Raw genomic sequence first — 27,655 nt, 5'->3', positions numbered from 1 at the left:
GCCCCTTTCCTGCTGATTTAACCGGGGTTTCCCCCAGGCCGCCTTGGCGTTTCCCTTCCTACACGCGCGCCGCTTTCTGACAGGTCCTGAGGCGAGCAGAAGGGAACTTGAGCTTTAGGCGGGAACCGCCTCCCCGGGCAGGCTCCGGCCTGGGGCCTCAGCAGCCGCCCTGGTTGGCCCAGGAGAAGGGCGGAGTTCAGGAGGCGGAGAGGCGCGGCGAGGCGAGCAGGGCCCTCTTGCTCCGGAGTGAAGTCCACTTCCTTGCGGGGAGGGGAGTTGCGAGGGCGACGGCAGCAGCAGCAGCAGCAGAGAGTGACCTGGGACGGTGGGTGAGCCTGGAGAAAAAGGAGTGAAGAATAAGTTTCTTTTAGGGGCCTTGCGAGCCCCACCCGCGCTAGCAAGGCGGGAAGTTTAGGGCGCCGCTTCTGTCAGTCTCGCCTGCTTTGTTTGGTAGGAACTCGGCTCTCTCCCCGCCCAGGGTTTAATAAAAGGGCGCGAAACCCGGCTGAAGGGTCCCCGGCCCCGCTGCTCGATTCTCTTCGTCAGGCAACTAGTCCCTGAATCCCCTCGGATATATTTGCGGGGTTGAGGCCTTTCATTGCCACCAGCTTAGTGGCGGTGAGCGCAGGGATCTCTTCGTGGCTTTTCTCATCGCGGTGGACTTTGGGTCGTACTTTCCCCCTCCTTTTAAAACCTAATCTGGAATTGCAGACCCTAGTTCTGTAATCAGTCACCACTGAGATTCTTGTTAGTTTGTTAGGAACCTGCAGTCGTCATAAACTGCTGTTAAGATATTGTAAGAATCTGGATTACTGTATCAAAGTGCTTTGTGTGTGTTCCTCAAAAGCACTAATTAGAATTTATGCTGTAACCCACTGTAACAGGATTGGGGTGTGTGTGTGTGTGTAAAAGTGTAAACTTTTATCATTTTACTAGTCCTGCCCCCCCCCCAAAGTAATTAAAGCATGCAACTGATGAAAATGTAGTGATTGAAATGTGGGTGACTATAAGTGATTATTTGCCAAGCGGTCCCTGCTCCTGCCAACCTAGCAGTTCGAAAGCACGTCAAAGTGCAAGTAGATAAATAGGTACCACTGCGGCGAAGGTAAACAGCATTTCCGTGCGCTGCTCTGGTTCACCAGAAGCGGCTTAGTCATGCTGGCCACATGACCCGGAAGCTGTATACCGGCTCCCTCGGCCAATAAAGCAAGATGAGTGCCGCAACCCCAGAGTCGGCCATGACTGGACCTAATGGTCAGGGGTCCCTTTACCTAATTCACAGTGGAGTAAGAAAGTAAGTAGTATTGTTGTGCCCAAGTGGTGGAGGCAGACCCAGCTCCAGGTTTTTGTCCCTACCTACTTATTTCTACTGTCCTTCCCTTTCTCCCTATGGCTGTCCTCGTTCTTTCTTCATGGACCATCTTGCATGCTTTCTCTTGCATGCCGCCCACTCGTGTGGTTCTCTTCCTCCACCTTTCACTCAGTCCTTTTATGCTCGTCTGCCTCAGCTATTCCCCCCAGTTGTGTTGCCTGCCAGTGGCATTTGGAAGCCACTGGGGCTGCTGCAGCCACCCCACTTTCTTGCCAGCTGAGGCTCCTGGTTTCCCTGCCAGGGCAGATCTGCTGCTTCACAGCCCCTGCAGGTGATGTCGGGAACCAGTGCTGAGACCCACAGCAGCCTTTCATTGTCCCCATTATCTGTTCAGGCTTTGGGATTGTCCAGAGCAGCAGACTGTTTACTGGACATGATGAGTTAGGGTAATGCTTGCAGTTGAACATAGCTGGGATTTGACAAACTAGCTGTCACTGGCTATAGCCCCATGGTTTGCCTGGAATAGATGACTGCCTTTCTGTCCTGGAAAGCGATGACGTTGGTAGGATAGGCAGGGTTTTCGCAGAATACAAGATCTGGTAGCTGAATTATGGACACACTCTGAGTCACATGAAGATGAATGGTAGTGTAATGAACAAAGCTGCTTGCTATTATTAATGATTTTGTAAGTACTCGTATGTCAACAACAGGTTTTGCGTCAGGACCAAATGCTTCTGTTCTAGCTAGCACTTCTTCAGTTTCAGCCACCATGAGAGTCGGAGGTGCAGATAAATGGAAAAGCTACAACCTTGACTCCTTGATTGAATGCTGCCCTTGTGGATAACATTGGAAAACAGGTGCCCTGACTAGACTAGATATCTACCATTGTCATCTTTTTGTATATAGATAACGTGGCCCATAAAATCGATATCCTATGACATAAGATTAAGAGCTGTTCTGATGTCATGCTGTCTTTCCTGGGAGTGCTTTGGGAAGAATTTCTCTTAGAATAATGTTATGGAAAGCATTATGTTGGAACTGGAAAACCAGTATTATTACCATCATTTTAATGTTTCCCATGAGTATTCCATGCAAGTTATTCTAAAAATGTTTGTCTGTAAAGGCCCTGAGACCTCCAGAATTTGAGGGAAGTTTGAACCAGTTGATTGCTGTGCCTGTCGTCTAGAATAGGAGGGAAGTAACAATGAGAGCTGAAGGACAGAAGCAAAACATATTGGGTTTGTTGGACAGTCTGTAATTAAAATATACTGTGCACAAATGTGTGCCTGAAGAAAATTAATAATAATAATGCTAAAGTGTTTAATGTTGTCATAGATCCTAAAACTAATGCTGAAGGGCCTCTTAGCAATATCTGCTGACCCCAGCCAGTAAGTTGGCAGGGTGGTGGTATGCAGCCCAACAAGAGCTGGCCCTGATGTCGTCTGTGCCTCCCTCCCTCCCTCTCTTCCTCCTCACAGTGCAGGACAGATGGTGTCTTTGCAAAATTGATTCCATGCTCTCACCTGATTCTCAGCCCGAGGAGCAATAACAGAGGTGGCTGTGGAAGGTGCAGTGAGCAGAATGATTCTTGTCACTCCTCAGAGAAGGAAGAGATGTGGTTGTGGCAAGGGACTCCCATCAGAGGGGGACAGAGGCAACAGTGTTTGGAGGAATGTTTCATTGTTTCAGTTGTCTCTACACGAATGCACAGAGAATGGGAAGCAAGCAAGAAGAACTTGCATTCCTGAAACCTGGTGGGATGATAGTCATGAATGGGATGTAGAAACGGAGAGGTACAACGTGTTCCAAAGGAACAGATCAAACAGGAACAGGCAGTTCCTTTTCTTTCACCTTGATTCTCCCTACAGCTTTTGTGATCCTTTTCGATTTTCTGCCCTAAGCTGTTGTCTGATCACTGCTTTCAAGAGATTAAGTCTGCAATCCTCAACAAGCCCCACTGAACACAGTGTGGGACTTACTTCTGAGTAAACAAACAAGATTGCACTATGTGGCTATGCTTCAGGGATGGTGGAAGCAAAACCTGTGATCTGGACTTTTGTGTTTTCCTGTCAAGTGGTGTTGTATTAAACAGGCTATATAAATGTCAATTGTTATTATTAATCTCTTTCCTACATTAGAAGATTTAATGGACATACTGTTTTCCGTAGTGACACCATTGTCACAATCACTTCTGCTGTTTTAATTAGAGGTGGCAACAGTGGCAGTCAGATGTTTAATTACATTTTGTAAAGGTGACTAGAATTAACTCATAAAATTAGCGGCTAATGCAGTGCACACAAAGTTGACCGCTTCTGACCATAGTTAGGAAGAAGAAAATAGTGGTCACAAAGTCCATTAGAGAAGAAAAATCCAGGATGAGTGCTGTGCTAGAGAGGAAAATGGAATAAGAAGCCATTTGAAGGAACTGAATCAATTTGTTTCATTATCTGATTCAGTGCAGATCTTCTGGCTGGCTCTTAATTTTTTCAAATGACTCCATGTTTGGAAACCTAACATGCTGTCCCAAATAGTATTGCCTACAGGAATTAAATATTAAACCACAAGCAAATAATTCATTGTTTGTTCAAATTGTACTATCTCAGTCCGGCTAAGAATTCAGAGAAAAGTTTCTAACTTATCTTAGGAGGAAATAAATTTGTGCCATCTTGATTTCTATAGCCAAATATATTTTCACTCTGAGTGTTACCATTTCTTTGCTACTTCTGGTTCATTTGGTTGTTAAATGGATGCAGTCCTGCTAAAGAGAACCTTCAAGTACTCTGGCTAAACCAGATCTGGGACTCATTGTCTCTCTTCCCAGTCAAAAGGAACTCTGCAGTGTTTGAGAGAGTGAAATGTTTCAGTTTATGACAAAGTGTGAAATGTGATATATCTCTTCGCAGCTGGTGTCCTTTCTGCCATTCCACTGCAATCCTGCAAAAACTTGGGAGGATTGTAGGATTGAGTTCCCTTGAACTCAGTGGGACTTACATTTGAGTAGATATGTTTAGCCTACTTTCTGCTGAATATTACTCCAGAATTGCACAGCTTGTGACTTAAATCAAGCCAAATATAATCTAACAAATAGGATGCAGAAGAAGGAATTTCAGTTGTAGCTTAGTCTATCTGCTGAAAATACCCTCTTGTCTACAACTATTAGAGTTGCAGGAGTCCTGTCTTTGGTATCTGGACATCCTACCAATATCCCCCTTGTTTTTGCAGTCCCAGCAAAAAGGGAGTTATTTAATTTACTATAAGGGAGATGAGAACATAGGAAGCTGCATATAATGAGGAAGACTGATTTTCCAACTAGCTCAATGCCTTTAACTCTGATTTCCAATGGCTCTCTGGGTTTTCAGATCGGAATCTTTCCCAACCCTACCTGGAGATGCAAGAAATTGAACCTGGCACTTTCTGCAGGTTCTGTACCATTCGGTTTCAGCCTTTCCTCTGCTTAGAACGACTTTGGATTTAGGGAAACTCTCTGATAAGGTTATGTCCCTGTGGCTCAGAATAAATAGAAACAGCAAGCCATGTTGTTGTTTTGCAACCTTTATAGTTGTTGTTGTTTTGCAACCTTTATAGAAATCTCTGGAAAGAATTGCTTGATCCAGTAATCATTTTGTATCCTAGAAGGATATGTGTACTTTATGTTTTCCCCAACCTTTCTTTCTGATACAAATAAGTTTATTACAGAAACTGTAGCAAAATTCCTCTTGAGAGCAAGAAAGATGCAAGCTACATCTGCATCCAAATAAATGTAACAACTTCGTCTTACCCATCAATAGATTTTTTGATCCTGTATCTCATTTGTGCATGTTAACAGTTGCAGAAGTTTTATTTGGAGGTCTGTTGGCTGGTTGAATAAATGTGTTGACAGGTTGACTTTACCCCATTTCGGGGGCTCCATTTGGGTTTGTTTAATGTGATGAGCATCTTGCTCATTCACATGCCACTCAAAAGTTCCTACTTTACCCCCTTCCCTTCTCCTGGCTGTGCTGTGGCAGGAGCAACAAACCACAAACTTTGACTTGTTGATGTCATCCAATTGCAGCTTTGGGCATCATGACAAGGCTTGTAGTTTGGTCATGGTGCGGTTCTGGCAGGAGTAAGAAGCAGGGAGTTCTGAGAAGGCCTGCAAATTTGGATTGGCTTTAAGGAGAGACAGAGAAACTAGAACTATGGGAGTACAGGCAGCCCCCTACTTATGCGGAGGTTACTTTCTGAACCTCCGTGAGCATAAGTGAAATCACGTAAAGTAGAGAGCACCCCACTTTAATAGGGATGGTGTGCAGGGAGAAGAGAGAGAGAAACTCACTTGCTGCCGGGGCTGCTGTCTGAAAGTTGCTCAGGGCCACTGCTCAGCCTGTCCCAAGTCTTCCCTCGCTCAGGCCACTGCCTGGCATGCCTTCCCTCACTGCAGAGCAGCCCAGTATGCCTTCCCTTGCTCACTTCCAAGCAGCAGCCCCAAGTGAAATAACACCTGTCTGTCTGTCTGTCTGTCTGTCTGTCTAATGATGACCTGCTTAAACATGGTTGCACACAAGTGGAATGTGTATAAGTGTGGGGGTGCTGCTGCTTGAAAACATAGTGGCATTAAGTAAGGAGCTCTAATTGACAGCACCATCCTATATATGCCTGCACAGAAGAAAATCTCACTGAATTCAGTGGGGCTTACTCCCAGGCAAGTAGCTATAGGGTTGCAGTCCTAATCTTACAAGGGACACAGTTTCTGTTCCCCACCCTCACCCCCTACCTGAGCAAGTTGGCCTTTAAAAAAAAAAAAGGATATTTTGGGTTTTATTAAAACAGGTTTCTGGATGAATACTTACCTCTTCTATTGCATGCTTGCTTTCTTTTTTTAAAAAAATGGTGTGGGTGTTTAGACTTAAGCAATACTTCCTCTATCCCTTACATTGTTTTAAAAAGATTTTATTTGACAGCGAATGTCCCACATCACCTCAGCAGTGGGGAGCATGTGTTTTGTTGGCTTGCCTCTAAAACAGCAAATAGTCTTACTTATTGGGGGGGGGCGTATTATCCTTCAGCAACACTCTCCCACCATTAGGATGAAACCATAATCATGCAATTGCTCCAGAATTTTGCTAGTGGGGTTGTACTTCTGCTAGTTAAGCTGCTGCCCATGGTACTTTTAAAAAATATACTGTCTCCATGAGCTCGCAGGTCCTTGTTTTGTTTGAACTTAAAGTATTTTAAAATGAAGCAATTTTAAAATTAAGCAATTTCTCGCAATATGACTTTTCCATTCCGCAGTTTGCATTTCACTGCTTTTCACACCTTTCCTAACATACTGATATGTACAGTAAAGTTCCACTGTGAAATTTCTTCGAGTCATTTCAGTTTTTTGCAGGTCTTATTAAATGTCAGTGACAGAGCGCCATGCCTGCCATTAAAGTATTTACTGCTGTCTCTAAGAAATAACAGTTCTAAACCAAGATACAATACTTTGCATAGACATGCTTTTTGCACGACTATGTAAATAACTCTGTGAAAGTACCGGGGGTGGTGGTGGGGCGGGATTGAGGACAACTCATCTTTCCAAAAGAGCAAGCTGCAATTATCTCTCCACCCCATAGAAGGCAACAAATAGCTACTGGGACATGCCTGTACTGAGCATTTTGGGTCATAGCAATCTGGATTTAGCATTGTTGTTCTGCATCGCATTTACAATAAAATGCATTTTTAATATGCCACTATAGAGAGCCTGGACTAACAGCATTAAAATGCGCTTGCCAAGCTGAAATGACTGCAGAGACTGTGTGTGCAATTATTATAGTACAGCAATAAGAGATTACTATAGGAAATTAACCTAGGGAGTGTACTCCTTACAAAAGTATTATAATGACTCGGTGCTGATATTCACACTACTACACTGGCACAAACCTTATTTGGTAGAGAGATGTTTGCGCTGCTATAATAATTTGAGGAACTATTCTAATCTCATTGGAAATTAATACCCCTGTTTGAAAATAAAAAGTACTGTCACCTAAGTGTTTTGCCTGTGGGCATGGTTCTGGATTATATTTATAATTGATTGTTAAACTATGGTGACTGATCAATTGTTTGTGGTGTGCTTTCAGGTTGATTCTGTCTGTGGGGTTTTCTAGATCAGAGTGTTAACTTGCCAAATTAGTCTTGTTGGATGAATCTAGCAAAGAATACCAGCTTCTCTTCTTCCTTTGCTGCTAACTATGTAGGGCCTACATATTTAGAGCAGCTTCGTGGGAATAGAAAGGAATATAGCTTCAATTTCAAAATCTTTTAGTAGCCTCCTATGTGGCGGCTGGAACATAAGAAAATGTGATCTGCAAAGAACTATCTAGCCAGAAGAGAAGTGTTAGAAACTGAGATACAGAAGCAAATGGCTCCTTAAAACAAGGTTGCAGTTTCCAAAACAGAATATGCAATTGTCATTTTGAGGCAAGACTTTTATTTTTCAAATGATGGACAGGCTGCGGTTGATTATCAGTTAAACGTCTGGCTAGTTCAGATGACAACCTTGAGCTAAGTTAAGAAGTTTGAGAACTGAAAGAAAAAAGGTTGCTTTATCCAGGGACTGTCCACATATATATTAGCCTATTCCAACCTCCTTTTCTTAATGGTGACATGAATATTCTTCACAACCGTGAGCGGGGCAGTGGAGTGGGGTAAGCGAATACAAGCTACAACCATTCACTGTTATGTTGTTCACTGCTCCTGCTGAGACTGCACAGAGAAAGCATTTTGGTTCCTGAAATCCTTTCTGATTGTGCAGATAAAATATAGCTGATAGAAATCTACAGGTTGTGGCGTTAGTGTGAGAAAACAGTCAAGATCCAGTGTTCCCCAGGCATGAACCTCCAGGTGGTGGTGATGTCAGGTGCCATCTTAGTGCCTAGGCATCTTCACGTGGTTGCAAGTGGCTGATAGCCAGGTGCAAAATGTGCCTGACGTCCGGCTAATTTCAAACACTGTAGAAGAGTGGTCTGCAGTGCAATCGAGTTTAAAAAAACACTGGAATAGACTGATCTATGACAGGTTGGTCAGAACAAATGGATCATTCTTTGGGGGCAGTAGTTTGGATTATATGTCCTTTTGTTCCCTTCCAAATCTATGCTTCTACATTTTTCTCCAGTAACGTACACAATCAAGCTTTGTGCCAAGAAGAAGTTGGATGTGCTTGCATCAGTATTCTTAAGTTACCTCACATACAATTTCTCATGTTCAAGTATGACTCTCTTGACAAAAAAGGAACGTGAGTATTGGCTTAGGGTCAGGTTTTTTTGATCCCTTATCTGCTGTGTACGTGTTTAATTATAGGAAAAATCCATAGGAAGCTCAATGGAATTTTGGGTCAAGTCAGAACTACAGAATGTAGGGGGGTGTGTGGAGGTTTCACACTTGGGCTGATTCATATGTTATGTTCAGCTACTGATATTTGCATTTGACAGTATGTGCAAGTAAACAACCCACAAAGATGGTGCAACATATGAGAAACGGTGCATATGTAATGATGCAAACTTGACTTCTGAAGCAGGATGAGATCCAGTGGCAGAAATCAGTGCTCAAGGCAAATTGCGGAAGTTCTTGCACATGAGTTAAGCTGTTTACTCAAGACATACAAGCGCCCACCAGTTGCTAGAAGTACTGTGAATCTCCCAAACCGAAATAGTGGGGCAGCTGTTGACTTCATTGTTACAGAAAACTAGATGAAAAACACACACACCTTGGTGGTTAAAATGTTTTTGTGCTGTGTAGTTTTATCAGAGATGAAAAGGAGCCATGCAGAATAAGTTATGTTGAGCTCAGCATATTGTTTAAATCTAATTAACTCCCCAGTTTGTTTAAAAATGAGAACATCTCTTTTAAGTGACGAAAGCCAGTTGTGTTATGCAATCACATTAACCTTTCTTTCCTTCTTTGCCTTGACTGTAAGCATGGGTAGGATCACTGAATTTTCACCAGAACTACAGCCTGCTCTAACAGAATGTTAGCTCCCATCAAAAGTAGTCAATTAATAGCCAGGGCAGACAGCTCAAATTTAATCAGAATGTACAGGAGATGTATTTTGCTTTTAATGCTTTGCACTAGAGAAATCCCCTTGGAAATCTTGTTGATTGTAAGCACTGTTTGTGACCTAACTTCTGTCTGCTCCTGGACCCAGGAATCTGCGCTAGCAAAGCAATATTTCTTTACCTTCAATAAACAAATCAGTACTTTGACCCACATATTGCAAGGGAGACAGAAGCTTAAATCCCTTGAGAAAGGGTTGAAGGAGTGTGCATGTTTAGCAACAGAAGGGCTGATTAATAGTAGCCATCTTCAAATATTTGTTTCTGTTGCTCCAGAGGATAGGGCCTAAACAAGTGTGTTCAAATTACAAGAAAGGAAATTTCCACCAGGCATTAGGAAGAACTTTCTGGTGGCGTTCGCTGTTCAGCAATGAACAGATTGCCTCCGAAGAAGGTGATAGACTCTACTTTGTTAGACATTTTAAAGCAGAGGTTGGAAGGCTACCCATATTAGGAATGGTGTAGCAACAGATTCCCTTCCTTGGCAGTGATTTGGACTAGAGCACCTTTTGAGACGGGACACGGGTGGCGCTGTGGGTTAAACCACAGAGCCTAGGGCTTGCTGATCAGAAGGTCGGCAGTTCGAATCCCCGTTGCCCAGTCTCCTATCCTGCCAACCTAGCAGTTCAAAAGCACGTCAGAGTGCAAGTAGATAAATAGGTACTGCTCCAGCAGGAAGGTAAACTGCGTTTCTGTGCGCTGCTCTGGTTCGCCAGAAGCGGCTTAGTCATGCTGGCCACATGACCCGGAAGCTGTACACTGGCTCCCTCGGCCAATAAAGCGAGATGAGTGCCGCAACCCCAGAGTCGGCCACGACTGGACCTAATGGTCAGGTGTCCCTTTACCTTTACCTTTACCTTTTGAGAGCCCTTCCAATTAAGACTCCAATCCCTTTTTCATTCTATCCTCCAGTGATATTTTCCTTTAGAAGAGGACAGGCACATCTGCCCTTTCATTCCCAAGAAAAGCATTTCCCCCCCTGACATAGATAAGCCATGCAGTATTGTATGATTCTATGCAAGAGATAAATGCAGTGGCAAATTGGCAGGTGTTCTTTCTGCATGAGGTGAGGTTTCGCAGAAAACAGCTGAACCATTCACTGTCTGCTGGGTGACATGGACTCCGTTTGCTTATTTGCTGGTGCTTTATATTTATAGTGGTACACTGTGGGTAGGTCATCCTATGGCGCTATCGAAGGGTGCCAATTTGATGCTTTGCTTCTCCGCAGCCCTAAAAATGGGCCTGCTGGAGAAACGAGCCTCTTGGGCTCTTTGCCCTCTTGACTCCAGCTTATCTGTTGCATTCTCAGAGGGAAGGGGAACCACAGACTATCTGCTTGGAGGGATTTTTACCAGTAACAAACCAATGTTTATGGTATTATGCGCTAAAAGGCAGACAGGAAAGGCTTCTGTTTAATCAATAATGTATGCTCCAGTTAGTCTTATCCTCTGGACATCATTAAACATGTATTTTGTTTCATAACTGATGATTTTGGCTGACTGGAGTTTATAACTAGATATCCTCAAGCCTTTGCATCCACCATCAGGCAGATCTGAATTGAGCTAGGCAGTCAGCTATGTTTAGTGTTAATGTGGAAAGTAAACTTAAAAATAAGTGAGAGTTGGGAGTTAATTATAAATAGTAGAAGTGGAGGGTATGCAAGAGCAGACCTCATGCCTCTGAACACAGTCAGACAGCAGCAGCAAGGTTTGATGTTTAAATGTTGTAGCCCACTGTGGAGGAGCTTTACTAGTAAGCTTAGAAACTTTGTGTATTAAAAATCAAATTAAACCACACTACATTTTGTTTAAATGGTAAGGAAATGTACGTTCAAGGTTTACTTAATAATGTTAATTGGCAATGGAGCAGTATCACTTAATAAATGCGCTCCATTAAACAGATCCACCATAATGTCTCACCAGCTTGGAAAGATTTCCTTGGCATACAGCGCTGATTCTTAGGCTTGCAGTCCGACTCTGATTACAGTGGTACCCCAGGTTACATACGCTTCAGGTTACAGACTCCGCTAACCCAGAAATAGTGCTTCAGGTTAAGAACTTTGCTTCAGGATGAGAACAGAAATCGTGCTCCGGCGGCACGGCAGCAGTGGGAAGCCCCATTAGCTAAAGTGGTGCTTCAGGTTAAGAACAGTTTCAGGTTAAGTGCGGACCTCTGGAACGAATTAAGTACTTAACCTGAGGTACCACTGTATTTAGGAATAAGTTGCATGGCACTTGGTGGGACCTACTTACAATTAAACATGTGGGATCAGGCTCTTAGTGATAAATGATATTTGGGAGACAAAGTGAAAGAACCAGGCAATTACCAACTTTTTTTGGCTTATGGCTGAGAAAGCCAATGACATTAACAGTTGATAGGGAGTACTGAATGAACGGACGTTGCTGTTTATTTAATTATTTAAGCCCTTGACTTTTTAGAACTCTGGAATAAATTGCAATAATGTTTTCCTTTAAATCCATTATTAATTCTGTGATATGTTTTATTTCTAATGAAAAGAAGATCCGCCTTTGGTGCTAAGGAAGCCTTGATACGCATCTGTCAGAAAGGTTTGTGCAAGTTCAACAAATCTGCATACAGACATTTGTTTTGCATAATTTATGGTGCTTCCATGATACGCACTAGTATCCAAAACTCAGTTGTGTCCGAAAAGCAACAGCATCTGTCTTGGAAAAGTCTGCTGCACTGAAGGCTCTCTGTAAGTTCATACTCTCCTTAATTATTCCTATCTCTTTTTTTTTCTGAGTTGCACAGATTTTCTTTCTCATCCTTGATGACAGCTTGCCTAACACAATGGCATATTGATGTATTTTCCCCCCTTCACTTAGAAATGCAAGGTCTCTAATGCTCTGGCATCCTTTTCTGTATTCCCAATCTCTTTTCTTGCGGTTGCATTCCCACTTGGGTAGTCCTACTGTTGCAAGGCCAACTACTTAGGCTTTACTGAATCTTTAAGGACTTGTGGTTCACTTGATTGTACAATAGCAGTTCAGTGTGAGCCTCCCATAGGGCTTTGAATCGAAGCAAGAAAAATGTAACTAAAATTCTGGAGAAAAGCCAGTATTTCATCCTCACGATTTCTAAACACCCCCCCTCCTGGTCAGCACTATACACTGGTTGTTTTCATGCTCTAGCAAGAGCGAAGATGTTAAGATTGCTTCGTATTTTTCTCCTCTCCCTTGTACCACAGAAACAGCCAGCAAGTACTTTCAGTATCAGGACAGAGGTATAGGCAATAATTTAAAAGGAATTCGCCTTACCTAGATTCACTTATTTTATCAGCTATTCTCTGTACCGATGTCTTGCTTGTGCTTCACTATCCCCAAAGTACCCCAAAGCCTGACAAACTATTCTGAAACTGTGTTTGGGACTATAAAGCTACAGACTTGGAGGTGGGTGGGGAGAGGAAGTCCATATATACAGACTTAGTAATGTTTGAACTGACTGCAAAACAAAAAGGCTTGTCATCCAGTTTTGGTGACAAGTCCTCACAAAAAGCCTTGAGTTTTGCTTTGACTCATCAGTGTGCATTAGTTTGTACACTGATAAAAAGATTTGGCCAGCATTATAACTACATTACATAGATTGGATGACTCTTTTAAGAATGTTTAGTAAGTATCTTCAGATGGAAGGACAAGCTATGCCAGCCAATCTTGAGTTTCTTCTAAAGTATCCTTGTTCATTTTGTGTAGCCTGCTCTCTCTCTTTTTAAAGGATTTCTTTTATTGAAAGATTTTCATAGACATTCATACAACATCTCTGTTCTCAGTTCATAGAGTCCTTTCTATAGGTCAGTTACATTTGGTGTGAGACACTGCTGTCATAGACATCAAAAATGGCAAACCCATACCAACACCAGAAATATAAGACAAATTAGGGGACATCCAAATACCTTGGCTGACCCATCACCAACAGCGCACCTTCTTAATAACCCAACAGTAAAAACAGCAGCAACTACTAGGCCTCTGACCACCTTTGAAAAACTTCTCCTGACATCAGAGGGACACAGCAAGAGGATGGTATCCACAATATACAAAATATTGCTCCAAGGCCTTACAAAATCCCTCACCACAATCAAAGATTACGAAATAAACCCTACCCAATGGTCTAAACTGTGGTCTAAACCACCCTTCTCAGCCAAAAGAAGGGAACTCACATCGAAACTAGTTTAGTCTGCTCTTTGATGCATGGAGCAAAATTGGTGTAAGGGTCTTTAACATCTTTCTATCTATTTTCCTAGAATACGCCTTTTTAAAGATGCCTTCGCTGAAGGGTAAAGTCCAGACTGTTTTGGGCCTTGTTGAGCCTAGCCAGCTTGGTTACACAATGACCCACGAGCACTTGACAATGGATTACACTTGCTGTTACTACCTACCTCCTTCTGGCCAAGAAGCACTCTCTGAAACATCCATTGAGATGAAGAACTTGTTTTGGCTGAAACAGAATCCCTACAGCCACAAAGAGAACCTCCTCCTGCATCAAGAAACAAGTGCTGTGAAGGAAGAACTGCTGCAGTTCAAAGCTGCAGGTGGTGGGACCATAGTGGAAAATACAACCACAGGGATAAGGAGAGACATGAAGACCCTAAAGCAGCTTGCAGAAGAAACTGGTGTCCATATTATTGCTGGTGCTGGCTTTTATGTTGGTGCCACTCATTCTCCTGAAACACGAGCGATGTCTGTGGAGCAGGTGGGTCTCAAAACGTGCTGAAAGTTGGGCGCTCTTATTGGCAACCTCTGAATACCTCAAGATATGTTGTTTGCCTTTAACATAATTAAAATAGGAAGCCTTGAAATTGGGAATTAGGTGTGTGTGTGTGCATAATACACTGGGTTGGATACAGAGGAATTCACCTCTATGGTAGAAGAGCTTTTCTTGACAAGGCAAGATCCTTCCATGAGAAAATGAACTGAAAACCAGTGGGTTTGCTGCTGTTATCACAGTGCATCCTGCAATCTCATGCACAGTATCTTAGGATGCATGTGTGAGCTAAGTTTCTGTTGCCCACACCCTTTGGTGATGGTTTGCCATTTTTCAATGCCATCCTTGGTGAGGTGTGTCTATTGACTTTCAGGAGAAATATAAAAACATTCCCGCTCACTCAGGCATTTGAAGGCCGAAAGATACTGACCATGGCAATCTTGAAATTAGGAACGACATTGTTTTACTTAAGTTTTGATACTATGCAGCACAGAGAGTTTTAACTTAAAAGAATGTTTATTTTCTACAGCTGACAGAGGTTATAGTTAATGAAATTCTCAATGGAGCTGATGGAACCGACATAAAGTGTGGGGTCATAGGAGAAGTTGGCTGCTCGTGGCCTCTGACAGAAAGTGAAAACAAAGTACTACAAGCAACAGCACATGCTCAGTCGCAGCTTGGCTGCCCTGTCATCATCCACCCTGGCAGGAATAGTGATTCACCTTTCCAGATCATTCGAATTTTGCAGGAAGCTGGAGCTGATACCTCAAAAACCGTCATGTCTCACATGGACAGGTAAATGGGCCACTCTGGTGTTGGATTGTTTGTAAATATTTCTGCTTCTAGACCAGGGGTTGTCAACCTGGTTCCTACTGCCCACTAGTGGGCGTTTCAGGATTCTAGGTGGGCGGTAGGGGGTTCTATGGCACAAGCTGAATCCTCTTTCCATCGAGCACTGGTGGGTGATAAGGAAATTTTACCATCAAGAAAGATGCATTCGTGGGCGGTGGGTATAAAAAGGTTGACTGCCCCTGTTCTGGACAGTGGAACTTTTAAGAAACCCACAGCAGGTTGAACCTAATCAGGTTTTATCAGTGTTCTGATACTTCATTACAGCAAGCATTGTAACAGTTCCAGCATTTGCAGTACTCAAAATATGGCAATTGCAGGGAATACTTTAATGCAGATACATACCATACTGCCAGACTGAAACTCTAGTGAAGTTGGTGACAATCGTCAAAGTGGCATGTATGTGCAAAACTGCTTAGACCTGCTGACATCTACAAATCTTTAATTCCAAAATGCCGGCAGTCTAAATGGTTTGTAGATCTCAGTGCTCATTAGAATAAGAGTGTCTGTTCATGTTGGGGAGTCGCTCCTTGAGCACCTAAATAAATCATCACATTTTCAAAGTCTGCTTTGCGTTTATCAAGACCCATTTATGTCAGAGAAACGTTCAGCACCATAACTAAGATATTGTGCTGAGATACAACACTTATAACAGTGTTTGAACTACAGTGGTACCTCGGGTTAAGTACTTAATTCGTTCCAGAGGTCCGTTCTTAACCTGAAACTGTTCTTAACCTGAAGCACCACTTTAGCTAATGGGGCCTCCTGCTGCTGCCACGCCGCTGGAGCACTATTTCTGTTCTCATCCTGAAGCAAAGTTCTTAACCCAAGGTACTATTTCTGGGTTAGCGGCGTCTGTAACCTGAAGCATATGTAACCTGAAGCATATGTAACCCAAGGTAACCCAAGTTGCACAACCCCCTTCAAAACTTATTAGAACATCAATGTCATATCACTGTCACTTCTCCAACTTCATTGGGTAATCCCTGTCTGGCTCTTAAACCTCTTTAGTTGCTGCTGCCCCCCCCCCCAGCTTTGCACACTCCCAACACTTACTGCTAACTCCTCACATTCACAGGCGTACATTCAGTGACGCTCCTCCCTTTGGACTTCTGTGTTGTCCTTTCTCTTTCTAGTGCAAATAGAGGTTCTTCAAATGGGGTATTCTGCTAAGTTTTTATCAGAACAGACCTATTTATTTAATGGTACTAACTTAATGTCCATGAATATAACTGTCGTTTTAGGTAAATGCCACCTATCGTTTGAATTGGTTGCATTTTGCCAGCTAGCTCGTATAAAGTGGTACACCAAGACCCTCTGCAGTTTTCAGATAGTCCGCAAATAGAAGCTTGAGAACTGCAGATATGGACGGTGCTGAGCTTTTCGCACCAAAGGTTTGATTCTGTGTAAGAAGAGCTTCCCGTGTTCCTAACTGGTAGCTGGTTCAACCTGCTGCATAAAGGCCACCTGCCTTCCCCTCCAGTACGTGGCAACACTTGGCATGGACACATTGGAGAACTATGTATCTGCAGATCAGATAGCTTTAAATAGCCTGGCTCTCTTCCCTGAGTTATCTGTTGCAGGATAAGAATGGATCTTCTGCTTTCTCCAGACTATGTTGCAAAAACAACAACCCCCAAACCGCAACAATTCTACACATCCTTAAATAGCTACATCACATCGCTTGAATCCTCTCCTGCTACAACTGCAAGATGTTACTGCTACCTCTGTAAACAAAAGTCACAGAACGTCCATGGAGAGCAAAGTAGTGGATGCTTCACGCCTTCAGTTAAAAAACATGATCTGTGCTGCTAAGCCACATTTATATGACCTTGTGTGGTTGATGATTAGTTGGCAGATGACCATGTATTGATTAGCATTGCTGAAGGCTGGAAGCTATTTGTAATCATATGACTTATCATTGAATTGCTGTGAGTGCTCTATAGCACACTATGTAAAATAATTTTCCCTGATCATACATGCATAATTTAAATGTGCTTTACATGAAACACAATGTATGTTACTACCTACATTTCCACTCATGCTTAGGCATTTATGAGAAAACGGAAGCCTAAATGATTTTTTTAAAAAAATAAAACACAAATTCTCTTCCAGATTGCAACTATTTTCTTGTCTGATTGCCTAGAATTAATTCTTGATTGCTTCAGGTAACCATGCCGGTTGCTATTGACAGGCCTAATTTAAATAATTCCCCAACTCTTTTAATATATATTCACACCTATACCTAGAAAAGCATATTCCTATGAACGTGATTTTAAAATTATAATAATACAAAATATTGCCACGGTACTACAGCGTATAAGTACATTTACATAGCAATTTTGGCTTCTAGTGTTGAGCTGTAAATGAAAGCCATACTACTTGCACACTACTTTGAAAGTCCATTGGATAAGAATCTCTGGTCCTGTGTAAACTGTGATTATTATTATTTTTAAACAAGATTTTTATTATTAATTACAGTTGGCAATAATGAGTGTCCTGCTGGTGCCAGTTGTGTTTGAACAAGAGCTTTCTCTCACTTGTTCCATCTGTTCCTTCTACTTAATCCTGCTGTTAAGTCACAATATTGAATTTGTGACATCAGTCATTTCCATAGCGACAGACTATGATGCAACCGAATTAAATGTTAATGGCTTTGTGGCATTAAGCAGAAGGAGCACCAAGGTAATGTAGGTGAGAATGATTCTTTTGAGTTTCACCCATACAGTATTTTTGGGTAGTCAGGCAAGAGAAGGAGAAAGGGTAGAAGAATGCAAATAGTTTGACAACACCCCCCATCCAACACTTCATGGAGGGCAAAGGGCAAACCCTCCTTGTTTCCACTCTGTCCGTTGCCAACATTTATGCCAAATGTACGCAGTAAATTATTGGTAATATATATACAGTGGTACCTCGGATTACATACGCTTCAGGTTACATACGCTTCAGGTTACAGACTCCGCTAACCCAGAAATAGTACCTCGGGTTAAGAACTTTGCTTCAGGATGAGAACAGAAATCGTGCTCCAGCAGCGCGGCGGCAGCAGGAGGCCCCATTAGCTAAAGTGGTGCTTCAGGTTAAGAACAGTTTCAGGTTAAGAACAGACCTCCGGAACGAATTAAGTACTTAACCCGAGGTACCACTGTGTGTGTGTGTGTGTGTGTGTGTGTGTGTGTGTACTTCTTGACATCACCTCAAGGTTTCATTAACCAGAAGGACAGGAAACAAAATATAACTACCATACGTTAGAAATGTACCCCCCATTTTTCAAAGGGGGTTTCCTTAGGTGGAGAAACCTCCTTCTGACTTCTTGGTGTAGATGTATCAGAAGAATTTAAAGATAAATTTCAGACAGGGAAACTGAAGGAAAATGCAAATGAGGCAATATCTGTCCTCGGTGATCTGCAGTAGTCCACCTTTATTAATTGGTGGACAACTTTGTTCACAAATAATTAAAGAAAAGCATGAGTTGAAATACATAATTATTTATTAAACATGTTTAAATATAAAATATTAATTGTATGGCTTTTCCCCAATGAAATATAAATAGCTTTGTTTCTAGGTTTGTTAGGAGGTATCTGCTTATTTTATGGAGATACTGATTGCTTTTATCACCTTAGGTTAAAAATAACCACAACTGGAAAGCTGGGGTGTGCATATGTTCTTTTTAACAAGCTTTCTGAATCTGGACTATTGCTAGCAATGCAGGCTATGTGAAACTTCACTTGCCCACAAACCTTTAGAAATGCCACCACTTTTTTTTTTTTAATGTCTTGAAGAAGACCAAACTAGTCTCTGGAATTAGGTCTGGAATATATTTAAAATTTATTAGCAACTTCCTCCCCAAGGTTGCCAAGGAATTCTAAGGGGGAGGGGAGAATCAGTGCAGTTTTGAAAGATTCAATCCACCTTGATTCAAAATGGCATCCAGCTGGATTCAAATATTGACTAAAAACTGCTCCTTGATCATGCAAAATTTGGGTAAGAGCTGTCCAAATTCACAGTGAACAAACAACAAACAACAATATATATAGTAGAGGATTTGGGGTGTGTTCTTATTCCTGAACGAAAAATCATTAAAGGCAGGTTATAGGTTGCTATTTTTAACTTAGAGATATTGTGTGGCATTCAGCTAAGTTTTACTCAGAGCAGACACACTGTGATTGCATAAGAAGAGATTGCTGGATCAGGCCAGTGGCCCATTTAGTCCACTATCCTGTTCTGACAGTGGCCAACCAAATTAATGGACCTAACTTAGTCCTGTAGATTAATTTTAGCTTAGTTGAATACTACTGATAGACTCTGCTTCTTGTTTGAGAGACTGTACATTTTGTCTCTCTCCATTTTTGTTTTTAAACATATTGACATAGAATTCCACAACAAAGTCTATCCCTTCCAATAGTTCACAAAATGGAAAGATAAAATGTAATTTAATACAGTCCACTGTTTTGATAGTTATAAGGATAAATATGTTGTAGCTTGAAATGTTTTCAAATTTCAAGGCTTGGTGACAAATTAAACAAGGTTGTAATTCTACCTGAGACCTATTGGTTATGTATATGAATCCTTAAAAAAAAGTTTTATCAGCAAAATGTTATGGTGGTGACGAGACTGGAAATACTCTGAACAAACATAAAATAGGAATATGGGGAGAAAGTTCAAGAAATTAATTTTATTTTAAGAAGTGTTTACAATTTCTTTGCTAATTGACTTTACACCATAAATGTTGCTGAAGAGTAAAAAATAAGTAAGAAATCAAACTATGATGACTAGCTACTCTGTTGAAACCTGTATGTGTCAAAAAAAAAATATTTGTAAGAATATCTGGGGTCAGAAACTCTGCAGTTATGTAATGGAGGCTGCAATTCTATTTACCTGGGAGTAAATCCCATTGAACTCAACGGGACTTGCATCAGAGCAGACATACAGGGTGAGTCCTTTAAAAGAGGCCCAGTGGATATAGAGTACACATGTTCCACAAGCCCTCTTTTAAAAGACTCACCCTGTATATGCTGGATTGTGCTGTGAAGCTGACTTCTAATGAATGAATCTGTTATGAATGAATATTTGCTGTGTTTGAAGGCTATTGTCAAATGAGGTTAAATGATTCAAATCAGCTATGAGAGAGAATTGCATTGAGCAAGTTTATAGTGTATACTGTGATTTGTACAGGACTATATTTGATGAGAAGAAACTGTTGGAGTTTGCTGAGCTTGGATGCTACTTAGAGTACGACCTCTTTGGGACAGAATTCATTTTGTACCAAATGAATCCTGATATTGATATGCCAAGTGACAATGAAAGAATTTTAAGGTATGTATTGCAATGTACAGACATGGAAACTTCTGCTGGAGATAGCAATGTTGTTAGTGTCCGGGTTTTGAAAGTACCACAAACTGAACCTGTGTGTAAGTTGCACTAGCATGGCATTTCAATGTGCCTGCCTTCCATGTATAGCTATTCTATTTAGTTTAACGTCTTAAATCACAAAGGTCCAGGGCAGACATAATACACAATCACTAAGCATGGTTAAGAAATAAGAAGTGGAGAGCCCGTCCCCATTGCTTTTGCATTAAAATTTATCCTTCTCTTTCCCTGAGATCTTTCACCATAGACCAAACCAGGTGTTACAGCAGCACAATATTTATGTTCTGTAATTTCAATATCCTGTAGCAGTGATAGAGCCATTTAAATATTCACCCAGTGCTTTTCCAGCTGCATTGGCTCCCTGTGGAGTACAGGGTCAGATTTAAGGTGCTGGTTTTGACCTTTAAAGCCCTTCACGGCCTAGGACCCTCATACCTATGGGACCGCCTCTCCTGGTATGCCCTACGGAGGACCTTAAGGTCCATATATAGCAACACCCTAGAGGTCCCGGGCCCTAAGGAAGTTAGATTAGCCTCAACCAGAGCCAGGGCCTTCTCAACACTGGCTCCGGCCTGGTGGAATGCTCTGTCTCTTGAGACCAGGGCCCTGCAGGATCTGATCTCTTTCCACAGGGCCTGTAAGACAGAGTTGTTCCACCTGGCCATTGGCTTAGAATCAGTTTGATTCCCTCCCCCTCTTTCTTTTTCCTTTCTCCTCCTATGAAGAGAGTGCACCCTAATGTTTTAGTGTTGTATTTTAATCTTTTAAATTGTATTTTAATCAACTTGTTTTTATTATTGGTTGTTAGCCGCCCTGAGCCCAGTCTTGGCTGGGGAGGGCGGGGTATAAATAAAAAAATTATTATTATTATTTATTATTAAAGCACAGCTGTGGCATAAAGGGGGAATTCAAACTTCTGAGACCAGAAGTCCAGCCCCAACAGGAGACAATATATGGGGAGAAAGCATCTATAGGGGAAGGGTTCATCCAGAAGATATACCCTGTTTGATAAGAAATTGGCACAGCCAGCATTGTAACAGAGGTTGTGACTCTCTTAAGCTTCCATTTTGACTTCATGGTTAAGGGTTAACGCCAGGCATAGGCAAACTTGGCCCTCCAGATGTTTTGGGACTACAACTCCCATCATTCCTGACCACTGGTCCTGTTAGCTAGGGATGATGGGAGTTGTAGTCCCAAAACATCTGGAGGGCCGAGTTTGCCTATGCCTGGTTAACGCTAATCAAGATCTTCCTTAACTATAGTTAGCAAAGCAGCTTCAAAACTTGCTTATGATGAGTGAGCTTTAATCATGGTTAAGGTGACCACAGTCACAATCCTGAGTCCTGCTTAAGGCTGTACATGGAAGTGCAGGCAAAATGAGTGCAGAAGCAGAGGGAATGTGCAGTCCTGCAGCCGCCTCCTGATCTGCTAACCAGGGTTAGAAAACGGGATTCGTACATCTGCAGTAGACCTTCTTAATGTAGGAAGTCTGTTCCCCTCCCCTATGCTTACCTATCAATACTAAATTCACAACGTTACAAAAAGCAAAGCGAATCAAGATGGGACAAGAACAAACGTTTCCACAGAAGTTTCAACACAAAAGAAATACTGACACTCTGGCTGTTGACACATATTACTTACTATTTGGTTGTCAATACAAACCAGCTTCTTCTTTTTAGCTCTTATGTGTATGGGGACGCTGCTAAAAAAGCATGATTGCGCATCACAGAATAATAACACATTGCTTAAAATCCTGCCGCTCTCATTAGAAAATAAGTTAAGCTAGGTAAAACTGAACTTTGTTTCAGCTACTCCGTCAACCTGCCCTATACCGAGTTAAATTAACACACTGTGAAGTTGCTCCTAAAACCTCTGCTTCTTGACTAATCTGGAGCCAATTTTGTGATGAATGAAAGTGCTCCTTGGACAGATACGACTGGAAGTTATGCAGGTAGAAAGGCTATTATTATCAGTAATGCTTTTGCTATTGATTGTGGCAACAGTTCACAATACACCTCACCATGACAATTCCCTCATAATTCCTTCCCGAAACTGGCATTGAACAAAAGTAGCAGTAGGTTTTTATAGGGAGACAAGATTGCCTTTCACCCAGAACGATTTGCGCATTTATGCTAGAGATGCCATTAAACTTCTTTTTGTGCATTCAGTTTATTGTTGGTGAGCATGCTAGGAAAACTGGCAGGCTACCATTAATTCATAGTCAGCTCATGTTTGACTTGTATTCATCATAGTCATACAAATCAAGCTGACCTCTGTGTCTGGTTGTATAAACACGGGAGAGGGAAAGGTATTTTTCAGGCTTCACTCATGTTCAGTTCCACTAACGCTGAATAAAAGATTTGTAAATATCCAGATTTGCATGTGCATCTTTAAATATGTCCCTTGAGACAGCATAGGACTGTATAGAGATTTTTTTTGGGGGGGGGGAGTGTCTTACGATAACTTCTCAACATTTTATTATTGGAAATTATTACTGAAATATTCAAAAGTATAGTTATGTTATGGTGAGTTTGGAGAGCAATTATGTGGAAAGAAAGTTGTTTTCTTTTAAAATCATTGCTGGCTTGCTTATTTATTAATCTGTCAATTCAAGGATGTTTGAGGTGGGTGAAGTGATTATGCGCTCGTAAGACTGCATTCATAATAATATATTGCTGCTTATTAGCTCAGATGTGGCTGCAGCGATCATGTAAAGCTCAGCCTCACAGCAACATAGGCAACTCTTAATGCTTGTGATCAGATAATCTTGATTCATTCCACTATGATTACAGTGTTCATAATAACGAATAACTGAGTATCCCAAAACCACCCATGTCCAACTACAGAATTCTGCTCTCTGGACTGTGCTGTCCCATCAGTATTTCTGAATTACACCTGTTTTGCTAGTAGAACATTCAAAGCGCGGTGCTAATAAGAGAGATCCAGCTCTGTCATCTCATACACAGGATTTCAGGAAGCAAACTTTCTCATGTGAATAAGCCCTTGGCTGACTAGGTCTTGTTGCTTCATCACACCTGTATTTGGTCATAGGTTTATGTAGTCAGATCTAAGACAGAATACTCTTGGATGCCTATTCTTTATAGATTTCATGCATTGAGAGTGTGCAGAGTTCTGTTTGCTGGTATCTTGTGCATGGAATCGCCAAACCTCAGCCTTCATTCACAGGCATTGTAGGATTTTCAGGAGGTGGGTGGTGGCTGTCTGTGTTGCATTGCATTTCATCTTCAGTTTTCCTAGCTGTTAGACAACTTCCCTCCCCATTCAGCTGCCAGGCCTCAAATGCATACTTCTCCTTTTGTCTAGATGTTTCCCAGCCAAACTGATTTTTCACTTCCCTCACAGAAGCTGCATTATTTGAAAGCATTCTATAACTTGGATAAATATTCCATTATGTCACAACAACTCTGCCAATAGCTGGTGCCGAGGCAGGCAATTACCAAAGTGTTGGGCGAGTATCGTTTTCAGCCAATTTATAGGCATAGCAGCTGTGTTTGCATATCATGCTAAACTATAGTTTAGCTCAACTAGCAGGGACAAGCCACAGCAAGCCTCGGGATTGTGCAGTCTCCCTGTTCCTCCTCCCATGGAACCAGGACGAGGAGTTCAGAAGCTACTACTTCCACTTTTGATTATCTACAGCTTGCCATGTCATCTGCCATGTCCCTTGGACCCCAGACCTGTAGCCCATCTTAAACTGTGGTAAGTTTCAGACAAGCCACTTTCAGTAATGTTCGGTTGAAGACTGCTTATTTGAAACTGATCGCAGTTGTTGGTCCAAATGATATGACAAACAGCAGATAAGCAAAAACAGAAGCAAAAGTTTCCAAACTGTTCCTCCTCAGGAAGGAGGGAAATGTTAGTTTGTTACATTTCTTTTAAAACACACAAGACTAGGTCATTTAATTTAAAATAGTGTGAGTCTGTACCTGATAATTATTTCTGCATTACTATCAGATTAATATGAACTATAACATTGACAGATGTGTATTGTCTGTATTTTTGCAGGGTTCGGATGTTGATTGATGAAGGCTGTGAAGACAGAGTTTTGCTTGCTCATGACGTGCACACAAAAAATAGGTTGAAGAAATATGGGGGTCATGGATATTCTCACATACTTGAAAACATAGTACCAAAAATGTTAATCAGAGGCATATCGCAAGAAAAGATTGATAAGCTATTGGTAGGAAATCCCAGACGATGGTTGACTTTCGAGTAGGGAGTTCTAAGTATTGCTGTGGCTAGATTACCTTCTGTGAAACTGGAAATTTGAAACCTAAATTCTTTGAAGAAAACTAAAGTCCTACAAATCTGGCGTCTTAAGAGTAGGATAAGCCATAGTATACCTACTGTTTGTGTCCAGGTCCCTTCAGATACAGGGAGTAGGGGCAGTTAAACAGCTTCGCTAAAGGGCAATTTTTATCTGTAATAAGTATTTGCTTGGCAAGTATGGTAGAACTGTATAGCTCTGTTCCACATACTATTTCTAAAATCACCATAAAACTGCTTAAAGCTGCTGGGATGCCTTCATGCAGTGCTTTTAGCGGATACTCACAACAGCCTTGAGAACAGCATCATGCTGTGCAAGGGCCTAGACTGATGGAGTACCGTATTTTTTGCTCTGTAAGACGCACCAGACCACAAGACGCACCTAGTTTTTGGAGGAGGAAAACAAGAAAAAAAATATTCTGAATCTCAGAAGCCAGAACAGCAAGAGGGATCACTGCGCAGTGAAAGCAGCAATCCCTCTTGCTGTTCTGGCTTCTGGGATAGCTGCGCAGCCTGCATTCGCTCCATAAGACGCACACACATTTCCCCTTACTCTTTAGGAGGGAAAAAGTGAGTCTTATAGAGCAAAAAATACGGTAATTATGATGGCTTCTGCGGACTCATTCTGGAGTTGGACTCAAGCACCATTGCTGGAACATTTACACATAATCCTAGCTGGGATCCTGTAAACCCCAGCTGCATGCCTAAGGCACTTCTGCACAGGCACAGGAAATTCCTCGTTTTTTTATTTTCAACTTCACTCTGATGTGTCAGGTGACACTTGAAAATAGGAGTGGGGAATCTGTTACCCTCCAGATGCTGGACTGCAATGCCCATCTTTCCTGACCACTGGCTAGATGCTAACTGGGGTCGCTGGGAGTGGAGTCCTCATAATATAAGGCTTGGTACAGGTTCCCCATCCCTGTCTTAGTGTCACTGATCTGCAGGAGAGCTGCTATAGAGAAGGGAGGAACCATGAGTAGAAGCAGAAATACAATACTTTTGTCAGCTTTCGATGAAACATACATCAAAGTTAGCTGCCCAGTATATTTGTATTCCTGATATTTATGGTCAAAACACTTTAACCCCTGTGCCTCCTTTGACCTTCCCTTTTAATTTTTTGTGTGAATGCTACTTTGAATTGAAATTTAAAAATAAAGCAAAAAAAAATATGACTGGGGCGCCAAGAAAATATAGAGGTTGCATTTTTTTAAAATGTGGGTCTTTTGAAGATGATGTAATGGCTGTATTACTTTAGGAATTTTCTCTGTATGTGTATTCAGACATTCAGGATTTACTCCCAGGTAAAGCGCTTGTGGTTTCAGGATTTCCACTTAAAAGCACAATCTTTATCCACTTAGTTTAATGGCACATACTCCCAAGTAGGTGTGCCTAGGGTTATTTTTGGCTAAAATTACCTCCCTCCAAAATGATTTTTTTCCTAATACTGATGCTCCTACTAAGTATCCATATGCTCTTTATTTAATGATTAGTTTTTACAAAATAATGTTCAAAATTTAAAAATGTTCACAATGTATAATTACATATTGAGAATATCTTTAAATAGCATTTTAAGGGCTGGATTGCAAAACCATATCAGGGTGAATAAAAGCATTTAAAAGCCTCCAATACACACTAGCCTCAATTGAATGCACTTCAATCTCACTGAAAATCAGCAGCCACAGGCACACAGAATGAGGTGTCCTTGCTTTGATTTCAACAGGTTTAAATGTGCTCATTTCTGCATCAGCTATTGGTCCATGGACTCAGGTGATCCAAACTTTTGTTTTTCTTCTAACCCCTCCCCTCCAACATTTATGATGTATTTTATAAACAAAGCGGTTGAGCAAGATTCCACTTTTAGAAATGCTTGTGTCACAAATTATTGTGGAGACAATGCCCAAAATCAAAATATGTAATAACAATAACGAACTAATGTAACAAAGCTTATAATTTACAAATCAGTTTGTCAAGATATGATTTAAAAGAGAAGTTTGCCTTTTATTGTTTCTGTGGTTCTAATCAAAGAAAAATGCTGGTTTTGCTAAAGAAAGTGTTATATCTGTTTGAAATGACAGTCTGGTGATCTAATGTCATTTATTATATTTCCAAGCGTGCATAGCACTTGATATCCTGTGGCAATAAATTTCTTGTACTATTTCATATTGGCTGTGCATGTCTAGTTATAGGCCACATTTGAGTGAACTGCATAGAAAAAGGGATTGCACATGTGTAGTGGAAACATTATTCTGCATTTCCAAAAAAAGCAGCACTCTCTACTGCATCCAGAGTTGCAATGGAAGCTCCTCTCCAGGGGGTGGGGGGGAATAGCCCCCTGCATAGGTGAATCTGCTCCTTCATGACTTTTGTCTTGCTTGAAACATGCTATTTGACAATGGGGAAAATCTCCAATGCTTTGCGGTCAATTGATGTATACCAAGTGTACTCTCCATCAAATCAATTGTGAAATCAGTAGATGGAAGTCAGATGTATTTTTCATCAAAGCAGAAACATTCAGTTCATAAATGCTTACATTAAAATGAAATAAAAATTACTGCATCAACTCACAAACAATCATTAGGATAATTTAATCAGAATCGGCTAATCTAGTGAAAAGTACTCTTATTTTGAGAGAATAATATGTGCTGTTGGATACATTTTTGCTATATATAAATAGCATGGTGGAGCATCATGAATCTGAATGCCTTCCAGAGAGGGAGAAGAGAATGGAATAATGACATAATTCCAAATTTCCTTTTGGAGAATAGATCTACCTTTTTAATATCTGATTTACAAACATTTAAAAAATAAGACTGCATTGTGAAATAAGGGAATGATATTTTGGAAACTTGAACATACTTTCAAATTGAAGTTGAGCTTTCATGGTTTCTGTTAGTGAGCTTGTGCTGTTATTTCTCTTTATAAGCAAAATATTAAAATAAGTTCATTTACGCAAGCTCCATATTTGCAACATGTTGATCCTAAAACCATTATGCCCAGACTTAACTACAACTGGATTTTGGTGGAAATTACTTTCATGTAAATGCAT

At 41.3% G+C, this 27,655-nt stretch overlaps 1 protein-coding gene across 3 annotated transcripts; it reads left to right on the top strand.

Moving 5' to 3' along the window:
* The first annotated feature begins 169 nt into the window (after nucleotides 1-169).
* PTER (phosphotriesterase related) lies at nucleotides 170-26,769 on the top strand. 3 transcript variants are annotated; one of them, XM_080974500.1, is made up of 5 exons: nucleotides 170-325; nucleotides 13,643-14,091; nucleotides 14,633-14,898; nucleotides 20,125-20,265; nucleotides 24,346-26,769. In XM_080974500.1, the coding sequence occupies exons 2-5, from the start codon at nucleotides 13,660-13,662 to the stop codon at nucleotides 24,554-24,556; spliced, it is 1,050 nt and encodes a 349-aa protein (XP_080830626.1). In that variant the 5' UTR covers nucleotides 170-325; nucleotides 13,643-13,659; the 3' UTR covers nucleotides 24,557-26,769. The 3 variants fall into 3 exon arrangements, with proteins under 3 accessions (XP_080830626.1, XP_080830627.1, XP_080830625.1); XM_080974501.1 differs by having other exon boundaries at nucleotides 187-329; XM_080974499.1 differs by lacking the exon at nucleotides 170-325 and adding an exon at nucleotides 11,902-11,951.
* The last annotated feature ends 886 nt before the right edge of the window (nucleotides 26,770-27,655 follow it).

Source organism: Podarcis pityusensis, assembly GCF_964106645.2.
Source record: "Podarcis pityusensis genome assembly, chromosome: 12".
Lineage (NCBI taxonomy): Eukaryota > Metazoa > Chordata > Lepidosauria > Squamata > Lacertidae > Podarcis > Podarcis pityusensis.
This window is presented reverse-complemented; position numbering and strand designations above follow the sequence as displayed.